General features: G+C 40.6%; 1 protein-coding gene across 3 annotated transcripts in view; it reads left to right on the forward strand.

Annotated features, from left to right (window-relative positions):
• NEDD1 (NEDD1 gamma-tubulin ring complex targeting factor) overlaps nucleotides 1-15,561 on the forward strand; it is a 62,674-nt gene that overhangs the window by 32,165 nt on the left and 14,948 nt on the right. For all 3 annotated transcript variants that reach the window (XM_050935285.1, XM_050935294.1, XM_050935302.1), the window contains 4 exons: nucleotides 9,191-9,322; nucleotides 10,727-10,774; nucleotides 12,043-12,272; nucleotides 14,107-14,263. In XM_050935285.1, the coding sequence (XP_050791242.1) occupies nucleotides 9,191-9,322; nucleotides 10,727-10,774; nucleotides 12,043-12,272; nucleotides 14,107-14,263 (567 nt within the window). The remainder of the gene's footprint in view (nucleotides 1-9,190; nucleotides 9,323-10,726; nucleotides 10,775-12,042; nucleotides 12,273-14,106; nucleotides 14,264-15,561) is intronic.

A 15,561-nucleotide genomic window follows, 5' to 3' on the forward strand; every position in this document is an offset into this window, starting at 1 on the left:
CAAGCTCCTTGAGTCTCCTGTCATAGGGTAGGTTCTCCGTTGCCCTGATCATCCTAGTAGTCCTTCTCTGCATCTGTTCTAGTTTGAATTCACCTTTCGTAAACATGGGAGATCAGAACTGCACTCAGTATTCCAGATGAGGTCTCATCAGTGCTTGGTATAATGGTAATAACACTTCCCAGTGTCTACTGAAAATATCTCACCTGATGCATCCTATGGTTACATTGACTTTTATCACAGCTGCATCACATTGACTGCTCATAGTCGCCCTGTGGACAATACACCCATGTCCTTCTCTTCCTCTGTCACTTCTAACTGATACATCCCCAGCTTACAGCAGAAATTCTTGTTGTTAGTCCCCAAGTACAAGATCATGACTATTAAATATCATTCCATTTCTGTTGTTCCAGTTTTTAAGGTTCTCCAAATCTACTTGTATTATAGTCTGGTCCTCCTCCATATCGGCATTACCTTCCAACTTTGTGTCGTCCACAAATTTTATTAGCACATTTCCACATTTTGTACCACGGTCATTAATGAAAATGTTAAATAAGACTGGTCCCAAAATTGATCTTTGTACTCCACTAACAACTGTTCTCCAGCTTGACAGTTCATCTTTCAGACCTGTTATAGTCTCCTCTTTAACTAGTTCCTTACCCACCTTTCAGTTGTTATATTAATCTCCATCTTTTCCAATTTAACTAATAATTTCCCATTTGGAACTGCATCAGGTGCTTTACTGAAATTCAGGTAGATTAGATTTACTGCATTTCCTTTGTCTAGAAAATCTTATCTCAGAGAAAGAGATCAGGTTGGCCTGGCGTGATCTACCTTTTATAAAACCATGATGTATTTTATCCCAATTATCATTTACCTCTGTCTTTAATTACTCTCTTTCAGAATTTGTTGCAAGACTTTACATACCATTGAGGTCAAACTAACGGGCCTGTAGTTTTCTGGATCCTTTCCTACCCCTCTCCCCTTTTCTTAAAAATAGGTGTAGTATATTAGCAATTCTTATGGGGTATGACAGTCCAGTTTATAGATTCATGAAAAATCCTTGCTGTTTACAAATTTACAATTTCATGTGCCAGTTCCTTTAATATTCTTGGATGGAGATTATTCAGGTCCCCCAATTTGGTCCCATTAAGCTTTTTGAATTTGACTTTCACCTTGGATGCGATCATTTCTGCTTCCATATCTTCGTTTCCATTATCCACCCTGTCACTACCCTTAAACTCTTCATTGCCATTATTAAAAACTGAGGCAAAGTATTTGTTTAGGTGTTGGTTCATGCCTAGATTATCTTTAATCTCCACCCCATCCTCAGTGCTTAGCAGTTTCATTTTTTTTCCTTGTTTTCTTTTTATCTGTATGTCTAAACAACTTTTTGCTGTTGGTTTTAATTTCCTTTGCAAGGTCCATCAAGTCAAGCTTTTCTGTTTGGTTTCAAAAGGTCTGCTTGTATATTGAGTAGCTAATTATAGGCAGGGCTGGCAGAGGTCTATATGGTAGATCTAAAGGTTCCAAGCCTGCTGACGACCATATGGATATCATTATGATGCCACATGATGGAATTCCTGTTTTTCAGTTTGCTTTTTTGGAAACCTAGGCAATTACACACACAAAAAAAAGTTAAAAGAACACTAAAAAAAATGCAATGTTAAGTACTCGGAAGTTTGGAAATGCCAGAATTAAGGTTTCAATCCAACATTAATTTGCCGACTTTAATTACATGATCACTATTATTATTTTCCACAGGACCCCAGCCTCATTCAGTGTCCAGGATGGGCCAGCTCTAGGCACTCATAATTAGTGGAATAGGGGTATGGAATTCAGATGCTCAAGACACTCCTAATTCAGTCTGTAAACTTATCTCCCAAAAGTGGGCTTTCCCATTCCATGGAGGATGTGTTTTCTTTTGAGCCAAGTCTTAAAGTTTGCAGCCCAACCCTCCCCCCAAAAAACAAAACCAAAGATGGCTTACAATGGGAACTTCAGCCAGGACGGAAAGAGACCTGTTTGAAGGGATGAAGATAGGATCAAAATTGGAAGTGTCTCCTCCTTCACGTAGAGTCCCTATGGGCATTCCCTTCACATGCGCATGCACCCATGTGCCTTTGATTGGAAATTTTTGTTTGGAGTGCTTGTTTGGCCTGCACTTGCACTCTAGTCCTCCTTGTGCTGTGGTCCAAAGATAGAGAGAGAGTTACCTGGGCAAGCTGCCCTCTGTTCCTTCTCAATTCCCCTTGACCTGAGATGGAGCATCTAATGTGCCTGCATCTTGCTTAGTCTCTAGTTTAGCATTACTGTTTTTGTTTTAACCCGTTAGTTTTAGTATATTTCAGTTTTTTGGTATGGTACTTATTACACAGAACCCCTCTGTAAAATATTTCCTCCCTCACCAGGGGAGCTTCGGTGACGGGGTGAGGTTTTTTGGTTTTTTTTGGTTGCTGTTTTGTGTTTTTGCTGGGGTGTTCTGGGATCCTCATGATTAAAATGTTGGCTCTTCTGTGGAAATCCATCCTGGTTACTGACAGACACTGTTGGTGAATCCACTCTTTTGGAGATACTCACATAGTCGGCTGAGTGCAAGATCTGCACCTCTTTTAACAATAGATTAAATCAAGTTTCAGCTCCTAATGATGGAAATAGGCTTTGTGACCACCCTCAGGCCCAGGGCATCTCTCTGTACATTGGCATCTGAGTACTCTTTACTGGCCTGTTGACCTCCATTTCTTGGTCAATCTTTGACAGAAAAAACTCCAGAAGATACCCCCCGGGCTCCTAAGAAAAGAAGTTCTAGTTCTCCTAGTAGAGAGCCTTCATCGAAAGGAGTCCGGTCATCTCAGAGACTGTTTGCCTCAGAGACCTCTGGTCCCAAAAGGTGTTCCATGAAGGCTCCAAACTACTCTGGTACTGGAAATTCTTTGAAGACTTCCAGTTCTTCAAAACACCATGGTACCAGTCATACCTTGGTACTGAAACCAACTCAGGTACTATTAAAGCATGATAGATCTAGCAGAGGCTCCAAGCACTCTACTTCACAGAAGCCTGTGCCATCTTCACACTCTTCAGTGCTGGTATCTGAGTATCTCAGATGTTGATACCCATAGAAGAGAGGCTATCTTCATCCTTGGTACCAGTCTCATCTAACAGGAGTGTGTCTCAAATGTCAGTGCCATCAGTATCTGCCCCATCTTCCAAGCTGGGATCACAGAAGCAGGTAATTCTCTTGGTACCAACACCAGTTTCTGCAGAGCGTTTATCTATTTTTGGCTCATTTACACTTGGTACTGCAAGAATTTAGATATTCTAGAGCCTTGGTCATATAAGACAAGCCATAATCCCTCTTGTTAATGGGTTCCAAGTGTTTGTCTGCACCAAGATCCACTTGGTCTCCAAGACAATGTCTTTCACCGGTATCTCATAGATCTCCAGTACTGATTGCAACAGACAGGCAGTTGCATTTGCTTCAGGTGTCTCTCCACCTTTGGACTAAATCAAGGATGATTCCTCAGACTCCCCAGTCTCTGGATAGGGATCCCCTGACTGTTCTACAAGAGACATTCCTCCATCTTTCTATCCTGCAGGGAAATCTCAGAGGACAGATAATCTTATGCCCCTCTTTACCTGCATGACCAACATTGCATCCTGCCTTCTTTGTCTTATGGTCAACCTCAGTGGCCATACTGGAACCTCCAGGCTATCTGCTATCACCAGTTCTTGAAGCCTCCCAGCTTCTCCCATGGAGATGGTTTAGGGACACTCTGCCCTCTCCTCACTCCCTCCTTAAAAGCCTCAAGAGAAGTCTTTTGAAGACCATGAAGCTAAAACAGACAAGGAGGTGACATCACAAACTAATATTTCATCAACCTCCTCAAACAAGGCCATAGTGCCACTTCCACCATCTCTTGCTGAATACTTTAAGCAGTTTTAGGAATTGATTAAATGTATTTCTGAATCATTATAGATTCTGCCAGAAGAGGTCCAGGAGTCCCAACATAATTTTTTTGACTTTTTTTATGTACATCAACTTCTGGCAGAGAGGCTCTACCAGTGAAAGAAACAAAACTGGACCCTAACAAAACCATCTGGCAAATTCCGGCCACTGCATACCTGCTTGCAAATGGGAGGGCAAAAAATATTGCATACTGGTGAAAAATTCAGAATTCGTATTCATTCACCCAGTCAGTGAGCATAACACACAACATCAGATGAAGTCAAGACACTGTGTCAAGGAACAAAAGCATCTTGACCTATTTGGACTTGAGCTACTTGTCAGTGACTCTACAATTACCAAGCCCTGATGGCAAAATACGACTACATCAATTATGATAAATTCAACAATTGTATTGATCACATCCCAGTAGAACACACTCACTCCAACTCTACTGCAGTTGTTATGCATAGAAGTCTGGGCTACCACTGTTTAGCTTTTCTAGGGAGGTCCAAAATACTGTATTGGATCTTCCTTTCTGTGAGCATAAGCTCTTTTCTCAAATGAACCTCTTCTCACTTGAAAAGATTCCAGGGCCATGCTCAGTAAGTAAGAGACATTTAGTAAGTTGTACTTGGCATAGAGAGCTTATCTGGTTCAATACTCTTTCTCCCATAGATCCACCGAACCACCTAAAAGAAACCTAGCTATCAAAAGAAGACTATCCACTGTGACTATTGTAACCTTCATTACCTAGCAGTCCTTGTCCTCCAAACATCAATGTTGATGATTTGGTTAAGGGTGCAGAACATCCCCCCCACAACAGAATGGTGCAGCTGAAGATTCTGATCTGCCTCCCTCCCTTTGAAAACTGATTCTCCCATTTCCAACCAAATCATATCCAGCAAGTGGGTTTTGGAAGCCATAACACTGAGTTATTTCATTCAGTTCACCTCCATCTTCACCTTCCCCATCCCTTTTCAGGGACCCTTCTCACAAGCACCTGCTGAGACAGGAAGTCAACTCTCTCCTACGTATAGGGGCCATAGAAACAGTTTCAGCTAAACACAGGGGGGAAAGGTTTGAATTCCAAGTTTTTATTCTGGTCCCATAAAAGAACAGAGGATGGAGACCAATATTAGCTTTCTGGCTCCTAAACACCTTCATGAAATCACAAAAATTCAGAATGCATACCCTCAGCTGTAATTCCATTGTTAGATTCTGGGAATTGATTCTTAGCCCTCAGTCTTCAGGATGTGTACTTCCATGTTTCAATTCACCCCTCTGACAGGAGGCTTCTTTGCATTCTAGTCAGCGAGTCTCTTCCAGTATGAAGTATTCCCTTTTGATCTTTCCTCTGCTCCAAGAATGTCCTCAAACATCATAGTAGTGGTAGCTGCTTGTTTGTGTTATCTGGGAATAATAGTCTTCGTTTACTTTGGTTGCTGAAGGGACAGTCGTACAACAAAACTCAGTGTCTCTGCCATCCATCTGATAATGTCTGTCTTCCATAGATTACGATTTCAACTCAGTATTGACAAGTCCACTTTGACTCTGGTTTAGCAAATAGATTTCATAGGGGCTTCTTTGAATTACATAACAGCCAGATCTTATCTTCTGAGGGACAGATTTATAACTCTAACAAACCTAATTTCCAAGCTGCAAGTAGGTCCCCAGACTTCAGCAAGAAATTGTCTTCCTATGTTAGTTCTTACGGCAGCATGTATTTTTGTAATACACTACACTAGATTATGCCTTCGCTCCTTTCAAGGATAGCTCAAACAGTCTATATTCCGAACATACAGTCTAGACAAGCTCCTATGATTCCCTCACAATGAATTGGACTGACTCAGTGGATGGAAAGACCCCTCTAAAATCTGTGCAGGAGTCCCATTCTTCCCGTTTCCTCCCACTGTCAGTATAACATCAGATGCATCCCTTCTGGGATGGGCAATGCACCTAGGGGATCTTACTAAGTGAGAGCAAGTGGTCTGCCCAAGAATCTTTTCTATACATTAACATTCTGGAACTGAGAGTAGTCAGGAATGCCTGTATCTACTTCCTTCCTTTAATCAGGCACAAGTCTATCAAAATCATAACTATATGCCCTGCTTGTTTTACATCAGTGGGGAAGTGAGATCCCCTTTTCTTTGGGCTGAAGCCATAAAGCTATGGAACTGGCACACAGGCAGTCACATTCTGATGTCAACATCTTACCTACTAGGCATACAGAACACCGGAGCTGACAATCTCAGCAGGCATTTCTCCTAAGATTATAAGATGGAACTGGACTCGAGAGCTCTCCATTGTGTCTTTCTAACATGCAGTGTGCAAGAAGTGGATCTCTTTTCTACCACTCTCAACAACAAGGGCAGGAACTTTTGTTTGAAAGGAAGTCTGGGTCCCCTTTTTTTAAATGATGTCATCCTTATTCTGTGAATGACTACACAGATCCTTCAATATCATTGCTTCTGAGAGTGCTCACAGAGCAAGAAAAAGCCAGAGTCATTTTAGTTGTACCAACTTGGCCCAGACAGGTCTGGTACCCTTACCTGATTTGCCTCCCTTCTTGTTCACCTGTTCCCTATGTGCTGTGCCAGGACCCTGGCTGCTCTCTTCAGCCCAGCTCCTCAGTGATTCTTGGGGATGGAGACTTCTACAGAAGTACAGTAGAAAGACATCTATGAAAAATGCCTACCTTCAGAAGTGGAAGAGATTTCACCATTCCTGTGTCTGATGACAGACTTTTTCTGTTTACTCTTCCCTTTCTGTTGTCCTTGACTATCTATTGGAATAAAATAAATCAGATCTTGTCATGGGTCCGTCACGGTTCACTTAGTGGCTATGACAGCCTTTCATTTGTACATGGAGGTTTTTCAGTTTTTGCTTACTTCACGATGACTACATTTCTCGAAGGACTGATGATTTTTTTTTTATGCAGATTAAGGAACCCACCCCAGTATGGAATGGGAATTTGGTCCTTAACTGTCTAATGAAGCCCCCTTTTTGCACTTCTTCTGGCTACCTGTGCACTATTCCACCTGTCTATGAAGTCAGTCTTCCTGGTAGCCATCACTTCTGCCTGAGGGGTTGGATAAATGGATGTTCTAAAGGCAGACCCCCCCACTCACCATGTTCTTCAGGAGCAAAGTTTCGTTACAACCACGTCCTAGATTTCTACCTAAAGTTTCTTCTGACTTCCGTATTAACCAGGTTTTCACCTGGCATGGCTTTTAAAAGAAAACTGGACCAGAAAGGAAGCAGCCTTACATTCTTTAGATGTCAGAAGGACACTAATGTTCTATTTAGATAGAACCAAGCATTTCAGGAAGTCTCCTAGACTCTTTGTGTCAGTTGCTGACAGATTCGGAAGATCTGCAGTTACACTCAGAGATACACTTTGAGAGTCTTCAGGATGAATTAACTCTTATTATGACAATGTTCAGTCTCCTTCTAGAGTGATAACCCATTCCACAAGGTCCCAGTCTACTTCTGTGGCTTTCATTTAACGACATTCTGGTCATTGACGTTTCAGAGCCATAACTTGGACTTCAGTACATACCTTTTTCCAAACATTATGCTCTGATTCGTTCTTCTAAAGCAAATGCTGTGGTTGGCAATGCAGTCTTCAGTGTTACATTCATCTCCATCAAGGGATACTGCTTGGGTGTTACCTGAAGTGGAGCACACATAGGTCTGGTCTACACTGATGGTGAGGGGACCGAGATAAGATACGTCAACTTCAGCTATGCTATTCTTGTAGCTGAAGTTGTGTATCTTAGATCGACTTAAATCACTTTTTTTTGCATCCTTGCGGCACAGGATCAATGGCCACCGCTCCCCCTGTCGACCCTGCTTCCGCCTATCGCCATGGTGGAGTTCCTGAGTCGACAGCAGAGCGATTGGGGATCGATTTTCTCCACGTCTACACTAGACATGATAAATTGATCCCCAATAGATTGATCACTATCGGCCGATCCGGCGGGTAGTGTAGATGTACTCTTAGGGACACTACTTGTAGAAGAAGTTATCTTGTGCAGTAACTGGAGTTTTTAAGATGTGTATCCCTGTGGGTGCTCCTCAATGAACTAGAGATCAATAAAGATCTGTTCCCAAGCCATTGTGGACAGACAACCTTTATACTACTGCAAGTGATCTAAAGTTATATTTAGCTTTGTTTTTCTATGCTGCTTTTCTAGGTTTAAAAGAGATGTAGAGGCTGAGAGGCTTAGCCCATCTGTAACTATAAAATCTGAGTTGGATCGATTTTGGAATATCCACCTTTTTGCTTCCAGTGAAAAATGACCACCTTTGGAATAGAGGAGACTTCAAGAATAGTTATCCTTTCTTTTATGTCTGTATCTTTCATTTCTTCTTCGTTCTTGTAGAATTTTCAATTGAGACTCTTTTTTTGATTAAACTTTAAGATGACATGAGACAGGCCATACTGGGTCAGACCAATGGTCTATCTAGCCCTATATCCTGTCTTCCAACAGTGACCAATGCCAGGTGCTCCAGAGGGAATGAACAGAACAGGTAATCACCAAGTGATCCGTCCCCTGTGCCCATTCCCAGCTTCTGGCAAACAAAGGCCAGGGACACCTAGCTAACTGCTCATTTTCTAAACACTAGTTTTAGAGCTGAGAGTGGGGAGCAGCTTGAAGATACACGCATATATTTATATAAAATTTTAAACTGAACATTTAACAACTGTATATTTAAGCAGAGACTGCTTTTATTGCTGGATAATGTTGATAGGTGACTTTTTTCTCCTCCAGGCTTATAAAAGTACTTTACTTTGGGGAGAGTGGGGTGGGGGTTTTTGTTTTTTTTTTACTAATTTCCATTAATCCTGACTCATCCATCAAGTAAACAACACATTTTGTGATGTTACCTGTAAAACTTAGTTTGAGCATTTGTCTCCATTAACAAGACTCCTTGTATAAAAAGAAAAAGTCAACCTATATTTTTCTTTCATGTGTGTGACTGGAGGCTGTTAATGAGGTAACTCTCTCACATGGAGGAATGTACAGACAAAGCTATCAGAGTTTGTTTTCTAATTAGAATTGCTATAAGACAGCACAGTAAAAGTACAGCAAACTTTGTTTTGCCTTCTGTTAGGGAAACTGCTTGGATTGATGTTCAGTTAGAGATTTTGTAAAGCAAGCAGTCTTTTTTTTTTTTTCTGTTTAATTTTATTTGATGTAATGAAACAGTAAATCCCTAATAGAACATTGTTGTTATCTTAAGGTTTTCCTCGTAGCGGCAGCACGGATGTAATTCTATCTAAAGAAACAGATCATGGGAAGAGTGCCAATATGACTAACTTTGATGATCTGGGACGAGATAGTTTGGGTGACATGTTCTCTCCAGTCAGAGATGGTAAGTTATTAATATTGAAACTTGTAAGATTAGTTACAATGCAGATGGGGAAAAACAAAACAAAAAAACCGAGGAGTTGTTGGGGCGCCTTAGAGACTAACAAATGTATTTGGGCATAAGCTTTCGTGGGCTAGAACCCACTTAATCAGATGTATGAAGTAAGAAGCACAGGAGCAGGTATAAGTACATGAAAGGATGGGGGTTGCTTTACCAAGTCTTGGGTCAGTCTAACGAGATAAATCAATTAACAGCAGGATACCAAGGGAGGAAAAATAACTTTTGAAGTGGTAGGAGAGTGGCTCATTACAGTTGACAAGAAGGTGCCTGCTCCTGTATTTTTTATTTCATACATCTGATGAAGTGAGTTCTAGCCCACGAAAACTTATGCCCAAATAAATTTGTTAGTCTCTAAGATGCCACAGGGGCTCCTTGCATTTTCTGCTGACACAGACTAACACGACTACTACTGAAACCTGTCACAATGCAGATGAATTCTTGCTGTGTGCTCTGTCTGGCATCATATTGTGCAATACTTCTCCATACAACAAGGCTCAGAGAGCTTAATGCTTTTAGTCTTGCACATATTGCACAGGATCTTATCTTTTTGCAGGCTTTGGAAAACTAGGATTTTTTTTTTTTAAGTAGGCGGACAACAAACTTTTTCATCAGAGCATTTGTAAAAATGCAAGAGTTGGCTGTAAGAAAACATCAGTGTCGAGTATCAATAAAAATACTGCCATTGTGGTCATTTGAATACTTATTGTCTGAGATGGGCCTATGGTGCACAGTCCAGATCCAAAGTTCTGGGATCCTAGTTGCATCTCACACTCTTTCTCTGTGATGTATTTTTTACAACTTATTAAAAACAAAAGTATGAAATAGACTAACATGGTGCTCAAATACCCAGAAGGCAAATTAATAAGAAAACAATCAGAGGCATTATTTTTATTGATTTCTAGGAGCTTATGTTGATGGAGACATTAGTGTTGTGCTTTCACCTTTGGGCTCTGATCCTGAAAGCTCATGTACTAATGTGGATCTCTGTACCTGTATGCAATCCTATTGGAAGTCATGAATCTGTATAAATAGAGCCCTACAAATCTGCGGACCACTTTTGGGGATCGCAGATCAGATGCGGATACAAATTTTGTATCTAGAGCCCTGCAAGTCTGCGGATATCTGCTTTTATCTGTTGACCATTTCTGCGGATCGGATGCAGATACAAACTCTATATCCGTACAGTGCTCTATCTATGAGTGCAAGAGTTCAGAATACAGAAGCTGTTCCTGTTTCATTATTCAGTTAATTGCTTATTATTAAAATACTGTGTTGATGTAGAATACTGACACAGATTCAGTCTACGCAAGTTTTAAATTAACCTTTATTTTTGTCAATATTTTGTAGATGTTGCAGTTTACAAAACAAGTGAAGATCTTCCAGGAAAAGGAGATGGTAAGCATTTTTGCAGTGCATTTCTGTTTACTGCCAAGGCTAAAAACAAAACAAGCCTGGTTAGCCAAGGCATTACGCCAGTTTTATGCAGATATGATTCCATTGGAACCAAACCATCCATGCAGTCAGACATCAGTGGAACTGCACTGGTATAAAATGGACATCATAATGTCAGGGCCCATTATGTATAGTATTTGGTGTGCAGTTGTCATAACATTTTTTCCCAGATCTGGACCTTAGCGTCCAAAATATAGGTGTTAGCATGAAAACCTCCAAGCTTAGTTACCAGCTTGGACCTGGTAAAGCTGCCACCAGCCAGGAATTATACAGTGCCTAGCTCACTGTGGTCTCCCCAAAACCTTCCCTGGGGGACCCCCAGACTCAGATGCCTTGAGTCCTACAACAAAGGGAAATAACCCTCTCCCCTTGTTTCCTGGTTACTTCCTCCCAGGCTCCCCTCCCTGGATGACCCTAGGAGATTCCCTGCTTCCAGTCCTGGAAACACAAGTACCGAGAGAGCTAATCTCTCTCCCGCCCTCACCCAGAGGGTATGCAAAGTCAGGCTTAGTAAATCTAACACAAAGAGATTTTCCCCCTGACTTCTTCCTCCCACCAATTCCCTGGTGAGCTGCAGACTCAATTCCCTGGAGTCCCCACTAAAGAAAAACTCCAACAGGTCTTAAAAAGAAAGCTTTATATAAAAAGAGTGAAAAAGGACATAATATATAGTCTCTGTATCAAGGTGGCAATATACAGGGTCAATTGCTTAAAAGAAAAATGAATAAACAGCTTTATCCAAAAAGAATACAATTTAAAACATTCCAGCAACTACACACATGTAAATACAAAAGAAAACAATATAAACCTATTGTCTTACTATCTTTGTACTTACAACTTGGAAACAGAAGATTAGAAAGCCAGGAGATAGAAAAAATCACTCTCAGAGCCGAGAGGGCACAGACACAAGACAAAGAACAAAGAACTCACACCCCAAAACTTCCCTCCACCCAGATTTGAAAAAGTCTTGCTTTCTGATTGGTCCTCTGGTCAGGTGTTTCAGGTTACTCCTTTCCAGGTGAAAGAGACATTAACCCTTAGCTATCTGTTTATGACAGCAGTGTAACAGCAAATCATAACTGTTTTAAGAAAAGCATTCCTGTAGGTAATCAGTAGTTCAGGATATGGGTTTTCTCTCCATGTTTGCATGTGTGTTAATGAATACTTCAGTGTAAGCCAGAAAAACCTTTTGTTTTCTCTTTCCCTTTCAGGTTTGGATTTTCAGCCCTACTTTCCTGGTTTGGATTTCCTCCCCCAATTCAACACTGTGTTTCCCATAAAAAGAAACACAATAGGTGCTTGCATGCAAGGGACACGTTCTAGTCCATTACATGCATTTGTGGGCTCTCCTATTAAAGAAGAAGACGAGCATCCAAATCAAGATGCTGAAGCTACAAAAATAAATATTGGAAAACAGGAATCTAGAGAACCCTTGAAACAGGTACTCTATGCTAATTCTTCTCATAAGTGATTGTTTTTTGTTTTGTTAAGTGTCTGCCTGTTGCCTTTTACCTGCAATAAATACTTTTATTGGGAATTTGCCAAAAAAATGTTCCAGGTAAAGTGTACTAAAAGGACTGCAAAATAACCGTTAGATGTCACAATAACCTTGCAGTATCTCTGTCTTACTCCAGTTTAGACTATTCAGACATTTAAAGAGATCAAGAATCAAACTTAAAATGAATCATTTTTGAGGAGTCTCTTGTGGTCTTGAGCAACATGGTATGAGTTTACATCGTTTTTAAAAAAGTCCTTGACATTATAATACTTCGAAACCAATGAAGAGAAGCTGTACTACCATGCAGAATATTCTTAATTTCTGAATATTAGGGAGCTATTATTTCTTGACTTAGAAAGCATTTTCCACAAAACTCATAAGACCTAGAAAGGGGAAAGGTGTCCTTTCTTTTGACGTGGTCTCTGCTTACTCCTCTTTATGAAATCTGCTTCCACTTCTGTTGCTGTTGAGATTCAGGAACTCTCTCTAGAAAGCAATGCTTGCAGCACTGAACCTTTACAGATGAATTTACAAAAAGTTCACGTCACTCCAGTTCTTTTCTTTCTGTAGGTAGCTCTGAGTATGAGTTGGTTATGAGGCTGATTTTCGAGTCTCAAGAATCTGTTGTTATGGATCCTCTGTTAGTGCCAGAATCTACCCAGATAATAGAGATGTGGTACTAAGCCAGCACCTGCCAATCATCATCTTCCATTGGAACAAGCTATAGCAAGTTTTCCCTCAATGTCAGGGTTTTCCTTAGCTTTGGAAAAGTCTGTTGCAGCACAAGAGTTTTGGGCACAGTCCCCTGAGTTTCAAGCAGGTTCTGTATCTGAGGATGTTTCAGGCATGTCCTCATGAACAAAGGTAAGAAAAACTGAGAGGTCTTCAGTGCCAGAGGTCTTGGCACTATCCAGGAAAGGGAATAAATACATGAGCCCAAAAACTGTGTGGCCAAACTACCTCCAAGGGCACTGTTGAGTCTGAAGGTTCTTTTGGCTTTTGTTGTATTGCTGACTCCCTGTTTTTCTGCAATTGTGGCTCATGTGGGTCCTGTAGCACCATTACCAGAACATATGGCTTTGCTCCTGGCTAGAGGAGATAGTTCTACTTTCTTAAAAAGAGAAGAGAACTAATTAATCTGCCATATTTTTTCTGCTGAGAAGAAAATACTGCATTAGTCATGAACAGTGTCTATTTCCTTCTACAATGGTATGTAGATATTGGGTTTTACCATTCTAATACTAATGCAAAGCCAAGTTTTTGAGGTCAGCTTCAAGGATATGCTGTAAATATTTGTATTTAAATTTTAGTTTGCATTAGTCACTGGAGTTGGTTGGAAATTCTTTGTCTAAACACTTTTGTTTAAAAAATGCCAACTCAGCAAACCAATCTTTCTCCCCAGAAACTTTGTTAGGAACTTTTCAGAGAGGAGTATCTGTGTAATCTGATGTTTAGGGCACTCCTGATCTGGAGCTGGTCTCCTACATCCCAGGGGAGTTCCCTAGCTGTTAGGCTAATGAGTATTCTGGGATTGGTGCTCTCATTTCTGTGAAAAATGTCAAAAGGTTTCAGTTTTGTTCTGATGTGGAACAAAAGCAAATTCCAAAATCTCAAAATTTTAGGTGAAATGGAATCATTGTTTTCTAGCAGACTTATTTGTTCCAGCTTTCCAAACACAAAAATACATAAAAGAGGCAGTGTAGATCTTAAAATGTAGACAGTCATTAAGTACAACTGAAGTGTTAAAATTATTACTGTTTTTAATTTGACTTACAAGCTTTCAAAATTGAGCTCATCGAATGCTGAGTCTGGAAATTCAAATACTCCACATTTGCCCACTGTAATCAAGACTCCGGAAGCAAATGAGAGACTAGGGAAGAATATTCAGGCACTCTTGATGTCCGATTCACCAGTAAATGGTACTACCTCAGCAAGTAAGTGTGTGGAAGTTGTCTGGTTTGACAAGTGGTTATTGTGTGTTATAATACCTAATGTGAAAACTGTCACAGAAGTGACTTTAGCATTAAAACTGAATTAAAGGGCAAGTAACTGTGAGTAATTTTTTTTATAGCGTGCTAAGTATAACTTGAGCTGCTTATATGTAGGATAAAATAATCAAAAGCATCTGAGGGCTTGTCTACATGAACACTTGGTTTGTGGCAAGCTTGGGTGTAAATATAACCCAGTGAACATTAAGTGTCTCTCTGTGGACTCTGCTGCCGTGCACTTAAAGTTCCCTCATGCATTTTGATCTACTCCCTTTTCAAAGTCGGGTACCTGAAAGTGCACTAGGGAACTTTTAGTGTGCGGCAGAGTTACACTTCAGCTTGCAGCAAACTAAGCGTCTGTGTAAACACTCCCAAATGACTTGGGAGCCTAAAGGCCAGATCTACAAAGGTATTTAGCTGGTTAAAGATGCAGGTAGGTACCTAGTAGGATTTTCCAAAGCGCCTGAATTAGATATATATCTCAAGTGGTTTTTTAAATCCCACTAAGCACCTAGCCACATCATTAGTACTTCTGTAGATCTAGCCCTTAGGCTCTCAAGTCACTTAATCTTGTGCGTAAAATATTCCGAAACATAGACTCATAGAAATATAGAGCTGGAAGGACCCCCATAGATTATCTAACCCAGTACCCTGCATGGAGGCAGGACTAAGTATTATCTGTTGTTGTCGGTTGGTTGTTTTGTCTAACCTGTTCTTAAAAAACCTTCAGTGATGGAGTTTTTACAACCTCCTTGGGTAATTTGTTCCAATACTTAACTACCCTGACAGTTTTTCTAATGTGTAACCTAAATCTCCCTTCTTGTAATTTAAGACCATTGCTCCTTTTCCTGTCCTCAGTGGATAAGGAGAACAATTTATCACTCTTCTGTATATAACAACCTTATATGTACTTGAAGACTGTTATCATGTCCCCCCTCAGTCTTCTCCAGATTAAACAAACCCAGGGTCTATCCCCAAAGGTCATGTTTTCTAGACCTTTACTCATTTTTGTTTGCCCCCCTCTGGACTTTTTCCTGTTTATTCACATCTTTTCTGAAGTGTGATGCCCAGCACTGGACACAGTACTCCAGTTGAGGCCTTTTCAGTGCTGAGTAAAGTAGAACTACTTCTTATGTCTTGCTTACAATACTCCTGCTAATATCTCCCAAAATGATGTTTGCTCTCCCCTCCCCCCCAACAGTATTACATTGTTGACTCGTTTTAGTTTGTGATCCATCTCTCAA

This window comes from Gopherus flavomarginatus, chromosome 1 (assembly GCF_025201925.1).
Source record: "Gopherus flavomarginatus isolate rGopFla2 chromosome 1, rGopFla2.mat.asm, whole genome shotgun sequence".
Taxonomy (NCBI): Eukaryota; Metazoa; Chordata; order Testudines; family Testudinidae; genus Gopherus; species Gopherus flavomarginatus.